General features: G+C 45.1%; 1 protein-coding gene across 1 annotated transcript; it reads right to left on the reverse strand.

The window, feature by feature from the left end:
* Positions 1-744: 744 nt before the first annotated feature.
* LOC146820875 (t-SNARE domain-containing protein 1-like) lies at positions 745-24,361 on the reverse strand. Its single transcript, XM_085609758.1, has 3 exons — positions 23,820-24,361; positions 23,404-23,528; positions 745-840 (listed from the first exon to the last, which is right to left on the reverse strand). Exons 1-3 carry the CDS (start codon positions 24,244-24,246, stop codon positions 745-747), a joined length of 648 nt encoding a protein of 215 aa, XP_085465884.1. The 5' UTR covers positions 24,247-24,361.
* Positions 24,362-25,283: the final 922 nt, after the last annotated feature.

Genomic DNA, 25,283 nt, shown 5'->3' on the forward strand with positions numbered 1-25,283 from the left:
GATAGGCTGTTTTTGTCTGATGGTGTTTCCTTTCTTATTTCATAAAGGACAAACACTATATCCTGGGTTATTAATTACCCAGCTTTTACCCGTAATGCAAAATTATTTGTGGTTAAATGTCTGAAAGTTTATGAAGAATGCATAATATCTTCTAGGGTTGATCCCCTGGGCCCTCTGCTGGTAGCACTTCAGAAACCCATTAACCCGGTATATGCTGTGAATTTGTCCTGATGGGTCAGTTGGATCATGGCAGAGTCTGGCATTAATGTATCTGTTTATGGAGCTCATTCTGCTGGAAGGGCTATGGCCTTCAAAGTTTTTGGGCTGGGTTTCAGATTGGAAGATATCTTGCATGCCGCTGATTGGTCATCTGATTCTTTTTTAAGAACTTTCATTATAAACCTATTGCGCCTACTACTTCTGTTGTGGTAAGTCAGCTTCGAACCATCATAATTGGAGCCCCGGTCCTGCCAAGGAATAGAACGTTTTGTAGCATATGCAACAAGAATTTTTGATTTTAAGGACATGGAGGCGAGGATTATCCCACCGGTTGGGACTGGTAAACTGTTCTGTGGAGACTTTTGTTACTGTCTAGTTATGCTTCTTGAATATACATGTTGGATTTTGCCCAGCGTTGTAATTGTTTTCGGGGCTGTAGTTCCGCGTTCATATCTTCCTTTTGCTTTCAGGCTCGGCTCAGAAAAAAAAGGCTAGGTGTTTTGGAGCTCAAGTTCCCTTTGGGTGTCATTCGTCTTCTGGAATTCTGTGGATCTGCGTTGCATCGGACTCCTGATCCTGTTCTTTAATGGACTTCTTGTTTCGGCTAAAAGTTGGACTGTTCTAAAAGCAAAGAAAGAGGCAGTCACGGTGGTGTATCTCTGTTTTGTATGTTATACCAATACACTATTGGTGGTTTGTTGATGAGGCATTGTTCAAAGCCTCTTGAGAAACATAGTTTTATATGTGCGTTTACTTTTTTTTGATTGACTACTGTTTGAAGTAGTAAAGATGGAGAGCGCATAATCCTGGACTCCGTGTCCTTAGTAAAATATAAAATTCTTGTTGCATATGCCAGAAAAAAATCTATTCTCACTAAATCCAGTATGCTGTGTGGTGTGTGGCTGGTGTGATGATATCATGCATTGGGCCACATTAAAAATCCTAGAACTCCGACTGCTCAGGCCGCATTAAATCTTCTGCACAAGGAGATGGTTGCCAAGGACGACTGATATAAAATATTAAACCACAATTCTGGTTTGACCAGTCTTGTTGACTGTATTTAAAAAATGATCAATGCATGAAACGTCTACATTTGCAAAATCTAGAGCATTCTGTTGTCTGTTAATAAGGGTTTCCATCATAGTGGTGCAGTAGACCTACTGTATTTAAACAAAAGGGTCAATGCCAATTTTTGAAATGTCCACGTTGTGTCTGTTGGTTACATATTACCCCTAGAGATGTTACATATATACATTCAAATACATCCTAGTGTCTATTAATTACATATAGCCCCTGAAAGGGTGTTAAAGAAGGTGTCCATTATAGTAGCCTCCGAGGATTATTACACCCGATATCATCACTATGGCCTGCAATGTGGGTCCTGAGGGCGAAAAACCCATGTCTGTTCCTTCCTAAGTAGCAGTGTTTGTGTCAGTGGATTCTCTGAATTAGATACTACATGCTCTGTGGTCACCCATTCAATGCCTTTTTTGGTATGCTTTGTGTCAATGTAATGTGATGTCATATGTGTTGTGCCGGCATCTGACATTACTTCTGTGCTTGTTGATTGTTACTTTAGCTTTCATGGATGCCATGCCAATGGAGGAGAGATTAGACAGACAAGTGAATGACATTGCTGTGTTGCAATTATTGTGTCTTCAGAATCCCCAAGGTCTATTTAATCCTAAATCAATAGTCTTAGTAGCTCTAGTATCTGGCCCTGCATCCTCCACAAGGGAAATGTCCTACTACCAGTCGAAGGTCCCTTAACATGGTCTCTGCTTATCTCGTGGGTTGTCTTGGTCTCTGTGTTTAAACCCTCCACCTGTGTTACACTTGTACAATCACAGTCCTTAGCTCAAGTATGGGTATTTATTGCCCATTGCATCTCTTGAGGCAATACAGGCAATTTGATAAAAGTATACAGATATCCCCTTTGGACAGCATCAGAAAGCAAGATGGCAGAGTAATGATCCTGGAAGAATGGTGTCAATAACCTTTCTCCAAACTAATGATTTTGTTGAGCCGACCAATGCCCTTGTCATGTCCCATGTGGATTACTGACACATCATTTATACTGGGCCCTCCAAAAATGCTTATTGTCTAGAACATAACCAGACAATTAGATAGTGCCTTTACCAACATAAGTGGGATCGCATCAAACTTGTCCTAAAAGCACTCCACCAGTTACCAGTGGAAGGCGGAATCAAATCAAAGTTTCTCTACATCGTGCACAAGGCCTACAGGAGCAAAAGGCCCAACATGGTTGCAAGACTCAACACCACATTACACCCCAACCACATTCCTCTGCTCCTCACTCACTCCTCCTGCTTACTTCATGCAGCACCGATTGTTCAACTGAAGAAACAAATAAGGCAGACCCCCCTGGAGTACAGTGTCTAAAACTGTTACACACTCATGTTCTCAATGACATCCAAATCAAATCACATACACTTCAGAAACCGCCTGAAAATCACAACCACCTAATATCAGCCATAGACATCAACCTGGCCTGATTTAACACATTTTCCCCATACACCATTTTTTCTTCAGATTGTACATTGATAATGCAACCTAGCACTCTGAAGTAATTAATAGATTAAATCCAGCACAATGCAAAACTCTGAAATAAATACATATATTGAATTAAATTGTATTTTATCAAATGCCAGCGGCACTCTATGTTGAGATAAACTCAATACGATAAAGTAAACAACATTTTCTATTCAATGATGTTCAGCACAGGATTTTCAACTGGAGATCTGAAAGGAGAAGGAAGAACTCGCTTAGTATGAAATCAGGGAGAATGGCTTTAAAGTTATTAAGCTACCCTGTGAAAACTAATGAAAATAAATACAAAGGCCGATTTTTGAGTGTATAATCGACGCAAGACCAAACATGAACACCTGCTAAAGAAAGGAAAGCTAATAGATGGAAATAACTACATAGATTGAATATATTCTTTTAGAAAATGCCACGAGGAAGTTCTAGAGTTTAGGATTGAAGTACTTGTCAGGGGGAAGGTTCACCTTAGCATCAAAGTTAGGACAGACCAATGGGACTATTCATTGAGTAAACAGTTACAGGCATACAAAGCGAAATTGCCCAGAATCTTAAATGTAAGGGGGATACTGAATGACAATATTAGACAATATTCTGATGTTTTTGGTAGTTTAATAGAACCATGCCTAGGAGATTCCGAATGAGGCTCTGAGGGGCCCAGAATGGTAGACAACAGTGTTAAACATTTTTCAAACTGAGGACAAGGAGAAGGTTGCTCATGTGCCTTATCTTTAAAAGAGTAACGAGAAGAAACTTAGCTCCTATAGTAAAATGTCATTCTAAGGAGCTACGCCTAAGCAGTTTTTGGGGCAGTGTGTCTTTAGAGCATCTAAGAATGAGCTGAAGGTAGTCAACTTGCCTCTTAAGAGCTGGCCTCCCTTGTCCCTTCAGCAGTGGCTGTACACCATGCATCAATGTAGTATGTTTAGAGAAAGCATCTAAAAACAAGGCACTGTCTTGGTGCTTTGTGGGCTATTGCTGCTAGCACAGAGTTTAAATGTACAAATAATGTTGTCACGTCTACGGGAGATCAGGCTTATGGTTAACATTGAGGAGATATAGTAACAATGTTAGTTATAAACATAAATAGTACCTGAATAATAAAGCTGACGTATATGGTGATGTTTTAAAAGAAGTCCTTTTGTATGCAAATGTGAACTGCTAAAGACATGATGGAATAGGTGCGTCCCCGTTTGAGCTTACGCATTCGTCGGAAAGATACATGTTGTGTCACTCTTGGACAGAGCCACAGAAACATTGGTTGAGCGCTGTAGGTCTGTAGAAGGGATGGTAAAACCTTCATGTTGCTCCCCTCTTTCCGAGCACCAGAATTAGAGATTGGGACCCGAACTCTGTGGGAGATCTAAGAAACTGAGGGGGATATGTACCATGAAGTGGCGGAGCTTGTCGTTAGCCTCCTGGGCTTAACGACATGCTCCGCCTCTTCGGAAATGCAAGGCTGCACCATATTTACAAGAATGTGGTGTAGCCTTGTGTTCCCCCCTGCGATGGCGCTAAGTTTAACAACTTAGCGCCAACGCAGGCATCCTTGCACCAGAGTGCAAGGGTTTCTGTGTGCAGGGGAGTATTGGTTATGTGTAGGAAGTTGCCCCTTCCTGCACATAAACAATCCTAAAATGCCATTTTGTAACTTTCATGTGTGCTGCTTTATGCAGCACACATGAAAGTTACAAAATGGCATTTTTTTAAAAGGTTTGTTTATGTACAGAAAGGGACACCTTCCTGTACATAAACAAACCATGCCAATTTGCCTTTTCCATGTGTGCAGCACACATGGAAAAAGCAAAAACGAGGAGAAATAATGCATTTCTCCTTGTTCCGCCAACTTAAGACCAGGATTTTCCTGGTCTTAATTTTGGTGCTGCCTCCTATGTGTGCCACCCTTGTACATAGGGGGCAGCGTCATATACAATGGGTGTTACAGCAGAACGCCCACCACAACACCCGCTACATGCTCCTAAACATAGCTTGAAAGGGTGCCTTATGTATAAGGTAGCGTTAAGTCACATTAAGTGGCTTAACACTGCCTTGTACATAAGGCACGGCCCCTATCGCCACGGGAACATCACAAAGAGTGACGCTCCCATGGCGATAGGGGCTTGTACATATGCCCCTGTATTCATATTTGTCCTCATCACACATTTGGAGTCACTCAGCATTGGTACAACATAAGCATTGGTACAGAATAAGCTGGTGCGTTGACTTGCTTTGGCACAATAGCAAAATGCAGAAAACATAATTGGCACTGTAAGATACGCTGAAATGTTAGCATCTCCTTGGCAGGTTTCCAATCACTGATGGAATGTGTCACCAATAATTACAAACAAGGCTGTACAGACATGACCAAAGAAAGGTGGACCAGTTGTCTGCGTATTGACCTTTTCTGCTAATGATGTCTGTGTGCTTTAACTATGTGTCCAGAGTAAATTGGTTGAATGCCACTATTTTCAGTTAGTACTTCCATGCATTATTTGTATTATGTGGTTCCTGTCTGTGGGGGAACTGAAACTATTGTATTATTTGGAAAGTAAGACCATTTAGTCTGATTAAGCAAAATTCTTCTTATTTTGATGTTCTAATTTAAATTGTGTATCTAATCCAAAACACTTTGATTTTGTACGTAACGCTACAGCCACGATAAATTTGTAATGATGAATGTTAGTTATACGGGTGTTGGAACTATTGTAAGGTCTCTTGAGAACTACACAATAAAGAAATACATTGGTTCGATGCCCCTTGGGAAAGCACATAAAAGAGCTTGTGAAACACACATATGCCAGGTAGGGGCCTGCTTACAGGCTCCTACAGCCACCACAGTGGCAGTTTGTTTTTTACGCTCCGGTTGCATAATGCCATTTTCAATATTTACAAGGTGGTGCCAAGCTACATAGCATGGCTTAATGTCACCATGTAAATATGCCCCTTCGGCTGCAGTCCTCTGCGGCAAAGGGGCATTTAATGGGTGTTGCTGTGGGCGTTCCCCCACAACACTCATTGCTTTTTGACTCTGCCCCACATTTATAAGAAGGTGTAAATCTGTGGAAGCACCAAAAACGAATGACATGCAAGAGAAGGCGTTAGAATGGCGTACAAGGAGAAGTGCTTTTATTTCTCCTCATTTTTGCTTTTTCCATGTGTACTGCATTCTGCAGCAAACATAGAAAGTGCAAAACGCCATTAATGATTGTTTATGTGCAGGACGGTGTCCCTTCCTGCACATAGACAATCATTTAATAATGACAATTTGCTACTTCTATGTGTGCGCAGCACACATAAAAGTAACAAATAGCCATGATGGATTGTTTATGTGCAGGAAGGAACACCTTCCTACACATAAACAATCATTCCCTGCAATGCAGGCACCCTTGCACTACGGTGAGAGGGTGCCTGCTTTGGCGCTAAGCAGCTAATTGTAGAGCCAGCACTAAGGAAAAGACAGGGGTGAGCGGTATTGTAGTAAATGCGGCGCATCCCTGTTTTTTTTTAAATGTCAGTGGCCAGTGCTGCCAAATGTGGCGTTGCTCTGCGTTCTGACATTTTCTCGTAAATATGCCCCTAAGGTAGCGTGGAGTAGGACCTTGCCAATGAATCCACATGCCATAGAAATGTGCTCATAGAAGAGAGACATCATTTAACGTGTTGAATTGTAGCTACTATGCCAACATTGAACTTCAGTAATGCAGTCAAATAAACTATTTCTTCTGTGTACTAGGTTTGCAGAGGATGTGCTTTGGTGGGACTAGCAGCACATAATTATACACCACACATTGTTTATATGCCATGGCTCCGTGGCATAGATAGGAAACATTGTTTATTATGTTCTCCTTTTTTGGCAGGGCCATTAACATTGCTTAAGTGTCCCTCTTTTGGAGAGCTCTGAAATTTTACTCATGTGACTCTCTTCTTTGGGAGATTCGTAAACACTGTTTAACCCCTTCGCTGCCAGGTATTCCCCCCTTCCTGTGCTAAGCCTTTTTTTTGCTATTTGGGGTAGTTCGTGCTCAGGCCCCTGTAACTTTTTGTCCTCATAAGGTATCCACGCCAAATTTAAGTCCTTTTCTTCCAACATCATAGGGATTTTAATGGTACCCAGGGTTTGTGGATTCCTTGGGAGGGCATCCAGAAATTAGCCAAAATACAGCTGAATTTTGTTTTTTGGGGGGAAAAATTGGAGAAAAGTGCTGCAGAAGAAAGCATCTGCTTTTTTCCCTGCAAACGGTATCAACAAATGGTTTGTGATGCTGAAATCACCATCTTCCCAGCTTTCAGAGACAGACAGACTTTGTCAGAGAACCAACATTTTTTACACAGTTTTGGCATTTTACTCAGACATAGCCTATTTTTGCTACTTTCTGTGCTTTTAACCTCCTTCCAGTTAGTGGTAGAAATGGGTGTGACAGCCATAATGTAGATCCTTCAAGGTTTTTTATGCAAACTTACAGTTGAAATTAAGACAAATTGAAAATGCCATTTGTGCCAACGTTTTCACCTGTAACCTCTTCTAAGTATGACAGATGTTTGAAAGCAATATGCCGTTACACCCACTGGACCCTCTTAGTTGTGAGGATATATAGGTAGGACTTCTAGGTTCACCAAGAACCAGAGGAACCCAGAGCCAATAACTGAGCAGCGTCTTGCAATGGATTTTCATTGTGTACTGGGTATATAGCAATTCATTTGGCAAAATATAAAGAGTGAAAAATAGGTATCAAATACACCTATGTATTTTCAAAATGGAAACAAAATGTAGAGTTTAGAAACAGTAGCTATTTGCACATCTCTGAAATTGTGGGCACCCATACTAGCATATGAATTACAGGACATTTTTCAAAGTGACTTCTTTTTTACACATTGTCTTATATTTGGAAGGGAGAAATGCTTTGAAAGTCAATAGGTAATAACAGTTCCTCTACAATTCTGTGTTCCTCAAAATCTCTTTATAAAAATGGTACCTCACTTGTGTGGTTAGGCCTAGTGCCCGCAACAGGAAACAGAACCTGGTGAGAGCCACACTATTCACCCCATCCTAGATTTCCCTGGGTGTCTAGTTTTCAAAAATGTATACGTTTGCTAGGTTTCCCTAGGTGCAGGCTAAGCTAGGGCTCAAAATCCACAGCCAGGCACTTTGCAGAAAAAGGTTCTCTTTTCACTGTAAAAATGTGGTGTGTCCACGTTGCATTTTGGGATGTTTCCTGTTGCAGGCACTAGGCCTACCCTCACAAGTGAGATACCATTTTTATCGAAAGCCTTTGGGGAGCACAGAACTGTAGAGGAACTGTTATTACCTAGTGAGAGCCACACAAGTCACCCCATCCTAGATTTCCATGGGTGTCTAGTTTTTAAAAATGTATACGTTTGTTAGGTTTGCCTGGGTGCCGGCAGAGCTTTGGTTCAAAATCCACAGCTATGTACTTTGCAATAAAAGGGTCAGTTTTCACAGGAAAGATGTGATGTGTCCACGTTGCCTTTTGGGCCGTTTCCTGGCGCGGGTAGTAGGCCTGCCCACACAAGTGAGGTACCATTTCTATCAGGAGACTTTGGGGAATGCTCATGGGTGGAAGTTTAGAGATCTGTGCAGAGTCCAGAACTTTCCATCACAGAAATGTGAGAAAAATTCAGTTTTTTTATTTTACAAAGTTTGAGGTTTGCAAGGGATTCTCGGTAGCTGAACCTAGTTAGAGACACACAAGTCTACACATCCTGGATTCCCCGGGGTATCTAGTTTTCAGAAATGTATAGGTTTGCAGATTTCCTTAGGTGCAGGCTGAGCTAGTTTCCAAAATCCATAGCTAGGCACAAAAAGGGTTTGTTTTCACTGGAAATATGTGACGTGTCCACGTTGCGTTTTGGCTTGTTTCCTGTTCCTGGCAGTAGGTCTACCCACACAAGTGCAGTACCATTTTTATCGGGAGTCTTGGGGGAATGCTTGGTTGGTGGAAGTTTGTTGCTCTCCTTAGATTCCAGAACTTTCCATCATAGAAATGTGACGATTTTTTTTTCTTTTTAAAAACTAAGTTTGAGATTTGCAAGGGATTCTGGGTAAAAGAACGTGGTGAGAGGCATACAAGTCACCCCATCCTGGATTCCCCTTGGTGTCTAGTTTTTAAAAAAGTACAGGTTTGCTAGGCTTCCCTAGGTGCCGGCTGCGCTACGACCCAAAATCCACAGGTAGGCCATTGCGAAAAAAGTCAGGGCCTAGTGGGCTTTCTGCCGGCCTGGAGGGGGGGGGGGTATCAGGGGCTATTGCCCCGATATACCACCAAGGGGGGGCAGAAATACTTTGGCTATTTTCTGGTGAGGGCATTAGTATATGCATTCTAGCAGCCCCCACCACTACATATAAAAATGCCGGAAACATTTCTGCCTCCTGGGGAGGTGGGCAGAAACACTTTGGCTTTTTTTTGGGAGGGGGGGGGGGGTGGGAGCATTGGCATGCTCATTCTGGTCAGCTCCCACCCCTGAACTTTGAAAAAAAATATTCGCTGGTGCCTAGTGAACTTTCTGCCTCCCCAGGGGAGCAGATTGGGGGCTGTTGCCCCTATATGCCTCCTGGGGGGTGGGGCAGAAAGACTGAGGCCATTTTTTTGAGGGGAGGCATTGACATGCCCATTCTAGGCAGCCTTCACCCCAATGTACAAAAAAAATCCCTGGTGCCAAGTGGGCTTTCTGACCCCCATGGGGGGCAGAAAATGTGCTTTTGCACCCATCTGCCTCCTGGGGGGCAGAAAGACTTTTGCCTTTTTTGGGGGGAAAGGGTGGGGGCATTAGCATGCCCATTCTGGGTAGCCCCCACCAGTGGCCTATAAAAAAAGAATCCCTGGTGTCTAGGGTGCTTTCTGCCCCCGGGGGACATATAAGGAGATATTGCCCCTGTCTGTCTCCTGGGGGGGAGACTGTAACAAATTATTTTGGGGTGAGGGCATTGGCATGCCTGCTCTTGGCAGCCCCCACCCCTATGTACAACAATAAATAAATTGCTGGTGCCTAGTGGGCTTTCTGCCCCCTGGGGGGTATATCAGGAGCTATTGCCCCATCTGCCTCCTGGGGGGGAAGAAAGACTTTTGCATTTTTTGGGGGGAGGAGGTGGGTGCATTGGCATGCCCATTTTGGGCAGCCCTTGCCCCTGACCTATAAAAAAAAATGCCAAGTGTCTAAGATGCTTCCTTTCCCCTCGGGGGCAGAAAGACGGTTTATGCCAGAATTTATTGGGAGGAACAAAGGCCCTTGCCCAAGGGGCCACTGCCCCCTCCCTGGTGGTTAGTGGGTGGATCCCTGCTTGGGGATCGCCCTCCTGGGTTCTCCCCTTTCCAACGATAACTCTCCCAAGTGTTTCGGTGTGCTCGGGAGGTGGGATAGCCTCAGAAGCACTGAAACAGTGAAACTGAAACTAAGTTTCATATTTGTTTTCAATGTAATGACGACAGCGCGCCATGTGCGCTATCGTCATTGCATTGAAAGACAAAAAAAGCCCCGGGAGGTTGGGGAAGCTCTTCCCCACCTCCTGAGGCAAAGAGAAAAAAAGGAAATCCCTCTTCTATCTGCAGCAGAGGGATTTTGTGTGCCTGTGCACATGACGGAATGGTTCCGTCACGAGCACAGGAGCACTGGTGCTCATAACGGAACCATTTCGTCATGAGCACCAAAAGGGTTAATGCCCCTCTGTAGGAGTTCAGGAAACATTGCACATGCTGCTCTCCTTGGTGGGAGAAACAGAAACAGTGGTTAGGTGTCCCTTCTTGGAAAACCTGTAAAACAACCCTGCCCAGATTTGCAGCAGGAGAACGCCATATTTATAGATATATGGCACATCCTCCCCTCTCCCTAGTGCCGGCACTCAACCAGGCAGCATTGCGCCATGCACACACCTTTGAGCCATAGTGCAAGGGTGTCTGCATGAGTCTAGCATAGGTTTTGTACCAGTAGGATATTGTTTAAATACAAAATAGTATGCATAGATTAACTTTAAAACTTTTCCCACTTTGTATGTGTGTGGTACTGTGCAGCATACATTCAAGGTCAGAAAAGAAAGGAGACATAAAAGCTTTACTCCTTGATAGCACCTATTTGAAATGGCTGTTGTTTTTTGATGCCTACCCTGTCTACCTTTTTTAGTAGTTAGAGTTTTGCAAAAAAAACATGGGTGGTTGCATGGGAACGCCCATGCACTACCCATGGAAGAATATGTCTCTTCACACCACATACCATTATCCCGCATGCTGTCACAATGCGGTCGTAATAACGACTGCGTTGTGACAACACATACCATTACCCCGCAAGTTGTTACAATGACTTGCGGAGGGGGGGAATGTTGGAATAGTAAAATTTACTATTCCAACTCCAGTCTGTGCGTACTTTAGGGACGGTGTTGGATTTTAAATCCAACACCTTCTCCCCTCTCCGCAAGTCGTTGTAACGACTTGCGGAGTAATGGTATGTGTTGTCACAACGCGGTCGTTGTTACGACCACGTTGTGACAGCATGCGGGGTCACGGATGCGGGGTGAAGGTAGTTTACCTCCATGGAACCCACGCCTTGGTGCTAAGTAATGCAAAGCAGAGCTATCCGCTACTTTCCATTACTTTTAAGTGAATTTCCAGTGCAAAACAAGTTTTGCGCTGGAAAGTTAGGACCATATTTATCATTTTATCATGCAACGTAATGCAGCAAGTAACCTTGCTGTGCTGCGCTGCTTGAAAGGGAATGGGCAGGAATGCACCATAGTTAACATTATATGGCATATTCCTATCCTTTCCCAGCCCAGAGACACTTTTGGCTGCCTAGCGCCAACGCATGTTCCCTTACATCATGGTGTAAGGGTACCTGCGTTGCATGCAGGATTGTTTTTGTGCAGGAAGGGACACCTTCCTGCACAAAAACAAAATGAGGCATTTTCCTCTTTCTACTTGTGCTACAGAATGCAGCACATGTAGAAAGGGGAAAAAAAGAGGAGAAAATAAAGATATTTCTCCTCGTTACGCTTCGCCTAGGGTGACATAGCAATTTGATGCCTTCCCAGGTCTACCACTACTGGTAAATCTGGGAATGTGCAAAAATCTATGAGTGCATGGGTGGGAACACCCACGCTCTACCCATGGATTGCCTCCCTGGGGCAGAGTAACTCAATGCAGTGATTTGCGCTGCCTTGCTCTAAGGCCAAGGTGGCCTTGTGTGGCTTGCTAAATCTCTTTGGTTTTACATCCCCCTAGTGCCCTCTTGTGTGGCACAAGGGCTATGCAAAACCTTGATAAATATGGCCCTCAATTGGGAAAAAAAGATTTTGTGTTGATTTGCATCACTTTTGTGATGTAAACATGGCGCAAAATCTTATTAAATACACCCCTGAGTGTCTCTCCATGGTCGAAGAGCCTGAAACATTGATTTGGGTGTCCCATACTGGAAGAGCTGGAAATTCCGGCTCCTCTAGGTGCTTTTATCACCGTCACTGACATCCACTTTCACTGCACCTGTAAAAGTCAGACTAGTATCAGAAAACAACCCTTCTTCCTTATAGTTGGAGGTATGCATTCTTTATTCTTTCCTGTTTCCTTTGGTTTGGCGTGCAAGTGTCTTGTGATAGTTTGTTGATAGGTTATGTGCATTTTGTTATTATATTTGTGAGTTCTTCGCCATAACATATGGAAAGTCTTCAACTGTGGTCAGATAAAATTGGCAGAGTAGCACAGAAAGCTTTTTGAAACTATACACTGCCTAAAGGGCAGTTTCAGCACACACTTTCTCACCTCATGAGCCTGTTAGAGATTAAGTACTAATATGGATTATCATTGGTACAAAGATGAAATGTATGAAATAGATATGTGCCCACCACTTGTGCAGTTGTGCTTCTGTCTTGAGATGTAGTTGAAGCAAAAGTCAAATAAAGTTGTTGAGAGTCTATATAAGTGTTTCACAGGAATATGTTCCTCACTGCATCATGAGCAGCCAGAGATGTCCAGGAGCTTGACACAGATTGAAGGGGCAATAGAGCACTGTTGACAGACCATCAGGGCGATGTGAGGTTGCGGAGCCTGGTGGTTGACAACTGTATGTTTTTAAAAGATAATTTACCTGTTTGCCAAAGTCTGAATATGCTGACTTTTCATGACAAAAAACCTGAATAAAGGCCATGTGCCCTGTGTTTCCACTTCCAGACAAAGCTAGGAGTGACAGCTGTAGTGAGCCATCCCATCCACTGACCTCAAGCAAGCCTGAAGGTATAAATGAAAGGGATCACTTGTGGTCAGTCCGGTATCATACTACAGAGTGTGCGTGTGTTCCATTGCTGTCAACTCTCCATACAAAGTCGCGGCCTTCAGCATAACTCCAACACCACCAAACACTGGCAATGAGGAGGTGGAAATGGGTCCGGCTGTATGCTGGTCTGATCCCACTGAGGCCTGTGCACCCCTTACTGCTGTATCAGGTTCCGTGTCAGCCTGTCTACCACTCTCCAGAGGCTGCACATCTGAACACCATCAGCATGCAATCAGGTCGCAGGGCTGGAGCTACCTGGTGACTTCTCTGCGATCTCCTGCGGACTAGATGCCTGACTCTGCAAACCAGTGACCCCTGTGGCAACTGCGTCATATCGTGCAAGCTACTGGAGCTGCTGAAGCGGTGTGCCTGCGTCATCTAGCAACCTCTGCCTACAACTGCATCCTGAATCTGGCCCCAGCAAGAGCTGCTACCAGAAGGAGGTACCCTGTGGCTGAGAGAGTGAGAGCCCAGTGTGAAGAGGCTCCTGTATTCCGCCAGTACACCCCAAGCTGTACTCCACTAACTAACTGGTCTGGCTACCCCGTTGGGTTGCCTGCAATCACTTATGCCTGTGGTCCTGCCATGCTTGCGGCCGGAACTCCTGCACCTGCCAGCCCTTCACCTGGCGCAAGTCTAAGATTGCCCATTCTCTTCACGTCACAAATGTCACTGACACTTGAGAAATACGATTTGAAAGTGCACTCAGCACATGACTCGTATGGTCAAACGAACTAATGTAAGTGTTGCACTTGACATATATTAGAGAGTACTTTCACTGTAGGATTAGAGAATGAACTTACACAAAATGTCCTGCCTTCATTAGCATGCTTACTAAATAATTTTCCATATTGAGTCGAAAATATATTTCCTATAGAGACGAAATGTGACTTTCTAAACGCGTGTGCCATTTCACATGAATATTTAGCGAACTCTCACTGTGGTCAAATTACGTCTCATAGATGTAGGAAGTAACTGTTGAAAACGATAACAGAATGTTGTGATGTATGCATTAATAATTCATAGATTTCATTTAAATGTAGATTCAATTCATAGTTATGACAGAATATTATGAATGCTTATTGAATAGAACATGTAGTTGGAAACCTAATGTATTAGAACATATATTCATTTGTGTTTAAATGTGCACATGCATATTAAATGTGCCCTATTGAAATGAATGCTAAACTTAATATGAGTAGGCCTGTATTTCAACATGTTGCCTAAAGCCGATTTGATTTTTCTGCTAAGTTGACATTTCTAGCAGGTATTCATGTGTAGAACAGATATATTAATGTACTCCAGAAAGGGAACTCAGGAGCCTGAGAAAAGGACCTTTACTAAAGGTACACAGGTAAACAGAGCGCTAACTGAATGAGCCATTGTCCGAAAGTTGTAACCTATGTGTGTTTGGAAGAAAGATGTTGTTCCCATGTCCTGTGTGGGTCACAATGAGAATGTTGCAATCCAGAATGCAATGACTCAGGGGTTTTCAAAGACCCTTGATGGTGTGGTGGAGGGGGTGTCAACATTAATTTGATGTGTTATAAGATACCATTCCCCTTGGACTGTTACCCAGATCTCTTTCCAGATGCTAACCAGATCACTTTCTGACTCCCTGCACATTCCATCTCAGTTGTTTTCCTGATCTTTTTCTGGACCTTTTGCAGATCCCTTCAGACACCTTCCTTTGATTCCCTCCTTCTTGAGACATTGCTAGCCTAAAAGACTTTGAGAGGTTTCATGCCCAAATTCTTTCCTGGTTTTTGCTTACCTGTGGCTTAGGCTAACACTCACACTGGACCCATAGAAGATCCTTGATCGAGCTTCTGATATGCTAAAGCTTCCAAATTTTGATTTCCTTTGTTTTGACCTGTCTTCCCTTATGGAATTCCCCTGATTGCTAGAACCATTCTACCCCAAACCATCCTATGTACTCTAAATTCTAGATTACTAGTGGATAGGAGAGAGAACCTTGGATTGTTTTGTGAGTACCAGATTTTAATGTTATTGTTTTGTATCACAGTTACAGACCTACTTGTCTGTTTGATACTGATTTGCCTTAATATTTTCTTTCACCGTCTGGGACTCCCAGTTGTTATTCTGTATCTCTACAGCATGGTGTAGAGAGCAGTGCATTTAAATCTGATTATTACCTTGTAATAAAACTTTTCGAACTTTGCTACGGATTCCTGGTCCTCATTGTGTAGCCAAATGGGTTGCACTGTCACTGAGATTTTGATTGTTAATGCTAACTCCCATCACCTCTCAAACGGATAAAAAGGTCCATCGGAGGACCCATGGTTAAGCAAGTGGGCCTAGAAAACGCTGGATCGAACCTATACACATTGCCAGTTGTCTCAGAAGGGTAAAATGGCAACTGGTGTGTCCTGTGCCACATACGCTAGGACAGTGCTATTATTGTGCAAGCCATAGCTCCAGCAGACTTGCACTGACAAGATGACCAGCAATCACAACAATGCACCTGGTGCACCAACAATCAGGCTCTTTCTGTCCGTCTCACGGATACACCAAGAGTGCACACCTCTATGTTGGCTCTCCAGCTCTTTAGTGAACTTGTTGCCCCGGTCACTGCCACTCCCAGATGGAAAACCTGGATAGGAAGAATCAACAATATTTCAGGGCCACCAAGGAGACAGACGGCACCATCAAGACATCACTGCTACTCCATTTTGTTGAGAAGGAGGAGATCTATGACCTATTTGAACACCTCCAAGAGACTGGTGCTGACGATGACTACAACATATTAATCAGAGCACTAAATGCACATTTTTAACCTGAATTAAACACAGACTTTGAACTCTTCCAACTTAGGCAAGCCCAACAGCAGGAGGGAGAATCAATCAGTGGCTTCTATTTACTCCTTCATGCACGAGAGAGCACTTACACATCTATGATGACCAAGTGATAGAGGTCCGGACCAAAATCATACACGGCTGTAGGTCAATGATGCTGTGAAGCCTCATTCTGATCCAGCCTTGCATATTATTAGAGAGCAACCTGATCCTAGCACGTTCACATGACGTATCGGCAACCCACGCCACAATGATGGAAGTGGCACTGATGAAGACGATGGCCACACCACAACCTGGGAAGTTGTCGACCATCAAGACTGAGTCAGGTCACCCCTCTATGGAACCGACCCACTCCAAAGCAAGCGAGTGCAACTGGATGCAGCATTAGCACCTGGTGCAGGAATTGTGGCATGGAAAAACATGCACTAGATAAGTGTCCCGCACAACGAAAGATAGTTGCGGGAATATGAATCACTTTGCCCGGTGTTAGCAATTGGGTTACTGGTTATTTGGGGTGTGAGCCCTGATCAAGCAGCAACCACAACCCTAATCAGGGTAAGGCACAAGCAAACCCCAAATGAACCTGTGCTCTACCCCCTGGTAGCTTGGCACAGAGCAACAAGGCTTAACTTAGAGGCAATGTCTAAAGTATTTGTGCAACACTTCAAAGCATAAAACAGTGAAGGCAGCACATAAAAAGTATCCCACACCAGGTTAGAAAGATAGAGCAAAACTTAAAGAAATGAAACAAGATCAAATTACAAAAATCCAAACGGTAGAATCGGAATTATGAATTTTTAAAGAATAAATTGTAAAATAGCGCCGAACAGCATAAAGCACCAACTGTCGCTATCTGGTCGAGCTGGACCGGGTCAAAGTGAAAAGGTAAGGCTGACTGTGTCCCGCTGAGGTTTTACCTTCTCAAGTTTGTGCCAAGAGTCCCATTTGCATTGTAGAGGGTCTTGAGGAGCAAGGAGAGCATTGCTGGCTGTGTTGACATGATGCAATGAACAGTCCAGGTATTGTGGACGGGCAGGCTGGAGCTTCACGTTGGCAGCCCACCACGGGCTGTTGATGCTGCTGTGCGAAGAGATGTGCTGGTGGTGACTTGTGCTGAATTTTGGAACGAGCAGCATGGTCTCATTACGAGCAGGCCTGTTTGCGGTCATGAAGAGCCCAAAAGCTGTATTTTGGGAGTGCTGAGACACACCAAAGGTCTAGAACCTAAGGGGCACACCCTGGGGGTCAGGAACTAACTATAGCAGCGTCTGGTTGGGAAGCTTTTGATGTCTCTGAGGCTCAGATCAGGAGACCAGCAGACTCTGTGGTCGTGGGTTCAAGATGAAGTTGCAGGTCCAGGTCTTCTTTCCCAGGCAAGAGCGCTAAAGGTCAGCACAGCATGGCAGCAGTTCCTTTAGAGAAGAGTCCAGCAGAGTGGCAGTTCTTGTAGTAGCACAGCAGTCCTTCTTCCTGGCAGAGTATCCACTGGCCCAGAAGTGTAAAAAAGAGTTGGTGTCTGAGGTCCTTCATTGATACAAAGTTGTGACTTTGAAATGGGGAGAAGCTTCTAGAGGCATGCCTTTGAAGTACACAGATGCCCTGCCTTCCCTGGCTTCAGACTAACTACGGGGGGTATGCAGCCCTTTGTTTGGAGACAGGACACAGCCTATTCAAATGTAGGTGGGGCTGGGCCCAGCACTTCTCACTAATACTGACAGTGATTGCCCATCCAGTCACACTTAAGCTCCCACTGTGTATGGCTATCTAGGAGGAATACACAAAGTCTAATAGTCACCCACACCCAGTCATGTGACCCAGAGACAGGTTGCGGACGCCAAATGTCTAATGTAAGATAATGCCAACTTTCTAAAAGTACATATATATAAGTAGAGAATGCACTCCTTCCCTTGTTGAATAATGGATAGGAGTTTGGTATGATTAATTCATTCACAATTTTTGTAGGGGTGGGTATGGGAGTGGATGGGTTTGAGGAAAATAATGGGTGTGTCATAATGTTTAGTATTAGGGAAGGGCAGCAGTGAACAGTCAGTTTAATTGTTTTTTAATTTATTGTAGTGTCCCCTGAAGAAGAGAGTCTTAATAGACTCAAAATGCATTGGACAAGACATGATGAGCCTACTTTGATGTATGTTCCACTTTTTGGATATACGTGTTGCTGTGAAAAACCTGGATGGGCACGCAGTATTCATTTGAAGATTTGAAAATAAATACAAAAGGTGGCATGACGCTGTCTCTACAGTGACTTATTAAGTTTGGAGGAGTTTTGCAAGGACATTTTGGATTACTATGGGCTTCCAAAGAAAAAAATGGATTAAACAGGAATACATGGTTGAAAGACGGGGAAACGTTCCCTACTATGCAGCGCGACAGATAGGGCGCTAGATGTGTGCCTTAAGCTATACTTGTACTTTCTAAAGTGGCATTTTCAGAATTGTAATTTAAAATCCGACTTCACCACAAGTTAGTATTTTACATTGTGATTCCAGAGACAACAAAGATGAATGGTTTTCTCTTTCCATTTGGAAATTTCACAAAATAAATGTAAGTGTTTTTCACTACCAGGACATGTAAAACTTAAAAGTACATGTCCTACATTTTAAATATATTTCTCCCTTCCCTTTGAGCTGTCCTGGGCTTACGCTATGGGTGACTAATATGTATTAAAAAGGAAGGTTTTGGCTTGGTAAAAGGTTTATTTTCTGAGGTCAAAATGGCAGTTTAAAACTGAACACACAGGCTCCTTAACCGCTCCAGCAAACAAAATCAGGCGGCCCTAGCTAGTGAGCAAAGTGAAGGTAACAGGAAAGATTGTTAGAGTGCTGATTGATACAAGGCTTTAGAAATCTTAAAGAATGTGGAGTAGTGCAACCACCTGAAGCCCCGACCAGCATTATCCCCGACAAAGCCAAGACCAAGATCTATACCCACAGAAGCCAGCAACCCTTTCCTCTGACAGGGGCAATTGGTTCAGCATGGCAACAAAGAAGCACTGACCAAAGTCCATGTCACCAGGGGGTATTACTAGGATGTCACATAGCGGAGGATCTCTAATTAGTCTTCTTCTTTGCATGGACAGTCTATTCCATGCAGTTGGGTCACATTTTGGAACTGTTTCCTCACCTATTTCAGGGGATGGGATACCTGAAGGGAGCCCCGGTCAAGCTGAAAATAGACAAATCTGACAAACCGATGGCCCTCCAGCACAGGAGGATACCTTTCCGCCTCCACCCACTGGTGGAGCAGGAGCTCCAAAAACTCAAATGTCTCAATGTCATTGAGAAGGTGTCGGTCATACCCTGTGAATTTCACCAATGGTGATTGTAGAAATGGGGTTTCTGTTTGTTTGCTGTCTGTGCAAGCAGGAACCACCACTCCGGTCAGGTAAAGCTGGATACACACTAAAAGATAACCTGTGCTCAGCCTCTGGTTCCTGGGCACCAGCAGTCAGGCTTATCTAAAGAGGCAATATCTAAAGCATTTGTACAAAACACACACACACACACACACACACACACACAATATAAAGCCCACAAAAATACTCCACACTGGGTTAGAAAAATAGATTATATTTTTATAAGTAAACCAAGACCAAAAATCAAATAAGTAGACCTTGAGTCATGAATTTTCAAAGAATAAATGAAAAAAGTAGTGTTCAGAAGCAAATAGCACTCAGGTGTTACTTGAGGTCATGCTGGACTGGGCTAAATCCAAGTTTCTGGCTGACCGTGTTGGAGGGGAGGCTGTCTATAGGAGTCACGCAGGCCCGCTGAAAAAGTACCTTGGATGGAGAGAGCATTGACGTCAAAGAGTCAATGTGTCGGTTCTGATCTCCACAGGTGATGAAGGCTACGTGGACGAACCCCTTTACAAAGCAGGCACTGCGTCGTGGTCAAGCAATGATGTCTGTCCTCATTGAGCCACACAGTCCATCAAAGCAAGGTTGTCAGTCGGCTCCTGCATTGGTGTTGAAGGGCAATGAGTCGGTTCTGATCAGTGCACAGTTGTCACTACGTCAATTCTATTGGTTCTGTACAGCAGAAGTCACCTATCAAGAGCCCAGGAATAGATTTGGTGGGGAAAGACTCACAGATGGCAGAGTCCAGGTGCTGTTTCAGGGTTTAAGGAAGTCTTTGATGGCCCTGAGACTTCGAAAAGGGGGCAAACCAGCAAGAACTTGGAGTCACTCTGGGTTTAAGTGCGATTGGTCCAATCCTTGTCCTGAGCAGGGCAGAGATCAGCAGGCAGCAATCAGCAGGCAGCAGGGCAGCACAGCAAAGCAAAAGGTAGTTCTTCCAGAGCAGTCAAGCAGAGTGGCGATCCTTGTAGCACAGCAGTCTTTACTCCTAGCAGAGTTCTTCACAGGTCCAGTAGTGTACTGTCTTGGTAGGGTCAGAGCCCCAGCACTTACACCCAGTTGTGCCTTTGACATGGGAGTGACTTCAAAGAAGGGTTTTTGAAGTGCACACAGGCCAGTTCTTCACAGCTGTGGCTACAGACTATCAATAGGGTGTAATCAGCCCTTTGTGTGCGAAACAGGAGGCTGTCTATTCAGGTGTAAGTGTCAGCTTCCCCTCTCTTCCAGAGCAGGAAGAACTATCAGAATGCAGATGAGTTCTCTGTCACAACTATCCTTCCTGTGTTTGTGTCTGACTGGAGTGTAACTGTCACTCACCCTAGAAGTGTATTGGACAAAGGCTGAAGGCACACAGAGCACTAAGAACAGAGAAATGACGACTTTCTAAAATTGCCATTTCTAAAATATTAATGTTAAATCCAATTTTACCATTAAAGAGAATGTATCATTACCATTCCAAAAATATAACATGATGCAGCTGCGCCATTCTGATCAGAAATTACAGCTTAAAAGTGTATTATGGAATTCCCAATGCTATCCTATGAGAGGTAGTGAAAAAACAAAGGGCCTCATGTAGGTAGCCAAATACCGGTCGGTAACGGCCGATTTTCGGTAAATATGCCGTTACCGACCGGTATTCAGACAAGTGAGATGTAGGAGTCCAAAAACGACTTTTCGGTAAATATGAGGCGGTAAATACCGAATCATATTTACCGAATTCTAAAATACCGAATCAGAGTTACCGAATACATACTTAACGAATCGGTAAATATGAAGTGGTAAATATGAAGTGGTAAAAATTATAATGACATGTAGGAGCACTCGGTAATTAAGAAATCCAAGAAAATCGGTAAATAAGAGTCGGTAATTAACACGGATTGAAAGCAGGTGGTAACCATCAACAGTGCATATTAGCAATCCCAAAATGCAACAGCGTGGACAACATGGCCGCTATGTATGTCATTGCAAGGCGCCTACGTCTACAGGCAGCAGGACTGAGGGTTTGGCGACGGGAGGAACGCATCTACAGACAGCGCATCACACTATTCCACCCGACTGATGCAGAGATACATGAGAGGTACAGGCTACACCCCGAAACCATCATGGACTTAATCAGGGACCTTCACCCACTCCTGGACCAGCCAATAAGAAGGGCGCACGCCATACCCCCAAATGTGCAGGTGCTCTGCAGCCTACATCTGCTGGCATCCGGCAGTTATCAGGTGGTGATAGCTGCGGTGGGTGGTGTATCCCAGAGTTGCCTGTCACGTTTCTTCAGGAAGTTCCTGGATGCCATGATGCAGAGAATGCACCACTACATCAGCTTCCCCAACACACAGGCTGCACTGCAGAAAACAAAAACAGACTTTTATCACATGGCACAGTTCCCCCATGTCATCGGCTGTATTGATGGTACACACATCCCAATCTGTCCACCAGCTGATACAGAGCACATCTACAGGAACAGGAAGTCCACCCACTCCATCAATGTGCAGGTGATCTGTGATGCAGGGAACATCATCACAGATATTGTTGCAAAGTTTCCTGGGAGCACCCACGACTCGTACATCTTCCAGAATAGTGGGATCTACACACGACTGAGTGCCGGAGAATTTGGAGAGGGATACCTGCTAGGTGAGTAACAGTGACGCCCCTTGCAACCTGCAAATCATAGTGTAAAGAGGCATGTGACTGATGTTTCCCTTCAACTCATATAGGCGACAGTGCATATGCATGCCGGTCATTCATCCTCACTCCCTACCTACACCCAGCAACCCAGAGTGAGAGACGATACAACGTGGCACACAAAACAACACGCAATGTGGTGGAGCGCACGTTTGGACTACTGAAGAGCAGGTTCCGCTGCCTCCACAAGAGCGGAGGCGCACGCCAGTACACACCCATCACCTGCTGCAAGATTATTGTCACTTATGCAATGCTGCACAACCTTGCCACGAAAAAAGGTACAGATGTGGAACTAACATATTTTGAGGACAACGAGGATGAGTCAGGCCAGCCACAGGGCAACGCAGCTAGAGTGCCAACTGCAATCGATGGGAGAGAGAGACGGGCAGAGATCACATGCAACTATTTCTGAGTAAGTAAGGGGACACAGCCAGTTGTGATTAGTCATGACGTGGTTTTAATGTGGCACCACGCCATGAACACATGAACAAGCCAATCTGGCAATATAACATCTATACAAGGAGTATGTCCAGGGTTACGTCACCCATTGGGAAGTGGCTAAGCAGGGCCACATCAATGTTTGCGCATACGCGCTGCAGTGGTGGATGGCACGGCCTGTGCATCCTCACTAGAGCCAACCCCAAGCCGCCTGCTGCTCCTGCGTGCTTCTGGGATGGGGGGTGTGATGCTGCTCCTGCTGCTGGTGTCGATGCTCTCCGCAGCATCCCCTGCAGCAGTTGTCGACGCCTGACTAGTCAATAGCACCCCTAGTGCACTTGTCACCTGCACCATCCCCCGAGACAGGTCGCTGCAGCAGTGTGTTAGGCCCTCCTGCATCGTCACAGAGCGCCGGCACAGTAGAGAAGTCGCAGTTGCCAGACGGTTGAGTGCCCTGTTGGTAGTGTCCCTTCTCTGCCGTTCCCGGCGCCGTGCCTCGATGTCAGCATCCAATTTGCTGCACAACTGCTGGACTGACTGGGACATGTCCCGAATGCCCGCAGCCATGCCGCTGATGTTATTGTCCATGTTGAGTAATGTAGTTTTCATCACCCGCATGTGCCTCTGGACTGTCATGACTGCCTTTGTTTGCAGGCGCTGTTGTTTCAACATTTGGCCCTCGAGACCCAAGAAGACACCATGGCCGTCAATGGGTGCTGGTGGACTCTGGACACGCGACCTGCGGCGCCCTCTTGCTCCCGTCTGTGCTGCCTGTGAGGTGTGGGGCACAGTGGCATGGCTCCCTTCCTGGGGCCTGGAGAGTTCTTCAGGGCCCATGCTGTCATCTGACGAGGTGTCTAAGGCTCGTAGCCTGGCTGCTGGACGCCTCCTCATTCCCACACCTGCAAGCGGAGATGTGGCCGGTGATTCAAACATGAGTGGCGATGCTGGCTCTGGGTGAGGTGATGCTGGCTCTGGGTGAGGTGATGCTGGCTCTGGGTGAGGTGATGCTGGCTCTGGCTGCGGCGAGGCTGCCTGTGTTGGTGGTGCGGCTGCCAGTGGGCCTGCTCCCTGGTCTGAACTTGTGCTGGCTAGAGGTGATATTTGTGGCCGGTGTGCCGTCTCTCCTGCAGCATGCCCTGTCCTGCATGATGTCACATCTGTGGACAGAAATACAACATTGGCTCAGTGTCCCCGAAGGGCTGCATTGAAAGCGTCACAATACATAATTTCACATTCCAAAATGTCCTCTGTCTCCTTGTGCCTCGAGTGCGTGACATGCCTTGTTGCCCTGTAACATTTACGTCATGGTTGGTGTTTCCCTGACTACATCTCCCGGAATGCATTGCCTGTCTGCACTGACACGTGTGGACTGCAGTGTGATTCTCGTTTCACATTGGGGGATGTGGGATAGGGATAGGGGGTGCTACATTGCTGTGCTTTCGTCTTACCTTGTTGTGTGGCGGCTCTGGCAGAGCTGTCGGCGTCCCCAAGACCCACGACGCTCTCTTGCTCGATTGTGGCCCCCACCAGCTCCTCCAGTTCGGTGAGGGCAGGTGCCCTGTTGGTTCCACCTCCAGTCTGGCTGGCCTCCTTCTGGATGTCGCCCATCTTCCTCTTGGTTACAATCCTCAGGTCATACCAGCGCTTCTTTAGGACCTCTATGTCCCTGTGGGTCACTCCCACGGCATTCACATGGGCCTGGATGGCCAGCCATATGTTGCGCTTTTCAGCCTCAGGCACTTGCAGGGATTGCCTTCCAAACAGCTTCTGGTGCTGCTTCACCACCTCCTCCACCAGCACCTGGAGTTCCTTGGGGCTAAATTTCAGCTTCCTCCTCCTTTCCCCTCCGTCTCTCTGTGTTCTCTGGCTGGACATGATGTTCGTTTTCCCGCTCGCACAGGCACCGGCTCCCTGCCTCTCCTCTGCACTCCAAGCCTCTCCAGGGTCGGCTAATTATGTACACCTGCCTGGGTGTGGCCACTTCCTGGTTGGGTGGGCTGTGGTTGCACGGGATTAGCTGTTTCGTCAAGTCATGTGATTTTATTTACCGATTCCGTACATACCGATTCGGTATTTTCCGATTCGGTAAATACCACCTCGGTATTTTCCGATTCGGTAAATACCACCTCGGTATTTTCCGATTCGGTGAATTCCGATTCGTGATTACCGAATGTTACCGAATCGGTAACTGTTACCGAATTTTTACCTACATATAACTTACCGATTCTAATTTACCGATTCGGTACGGCTCGGTATTTAAGAAACGGTAAAATTTATTTACCTACATGAGGCCCAAAATGTGGGTGTTTGTCGCTACCACTATACTACATGTCCTACCTTTTACTTATACAGCACCCTGCCCTTAGGGCTAACAAAGGCCTACCTTAGGGATACTTATGTGTAATAAAAGGAGACTTTAAGGCTTGGCGAGTAGTTTTAAATGCCAAGTTAAAGTCGCAGTAAACTGCACACACAGGTATTGCAATGGCAAGCATGAGGCAGGTTGAAAGGCTACTTGTGTGGGTGGCACACTCAGTGCTTCAGGTTCACTAGTAGCATTTAGGTTACAGGCCCTGGGTTTATAGTATACCACTTCACAAGGGACTGACAACTAAGGTAAATATGTTAATTGGGTATACACCAATGTCACCATGCTTAGGGGAGAAGCACATGCACTTTAGCACTGGTCGTCAGTAGTAAAGTGGTCAGAGTACTAAGGCCAACAAAAAGGTACAGCAAAAAGATAAGGTAAGTAGGCAGAAAGTTTGGTGGAAGACCACCCTAAGTATGACAGGTCTAACAGTGATCAACAAGAAACCAAAACAGCCAGGGACATTCAGAATATGCATTTATATGTTCCTCCCCAACAGTGCGCTAAAGAGGGAGAGGCACATCAACCCCCACCATAGATG

Source organism: Triturus cristatus, chromosome 6 (genome assembly GCF_964204655.1).
Source record: "Triturus cristatus chromosome 6, aTriCri1.1, whole genome shotgun sequence".
Taxonomy (NCBI): Eukaryota; Metazoa; Chordata; class Amphibia; order Caudata; family Salamandridae; genus Triturus; species Triturus cristatus.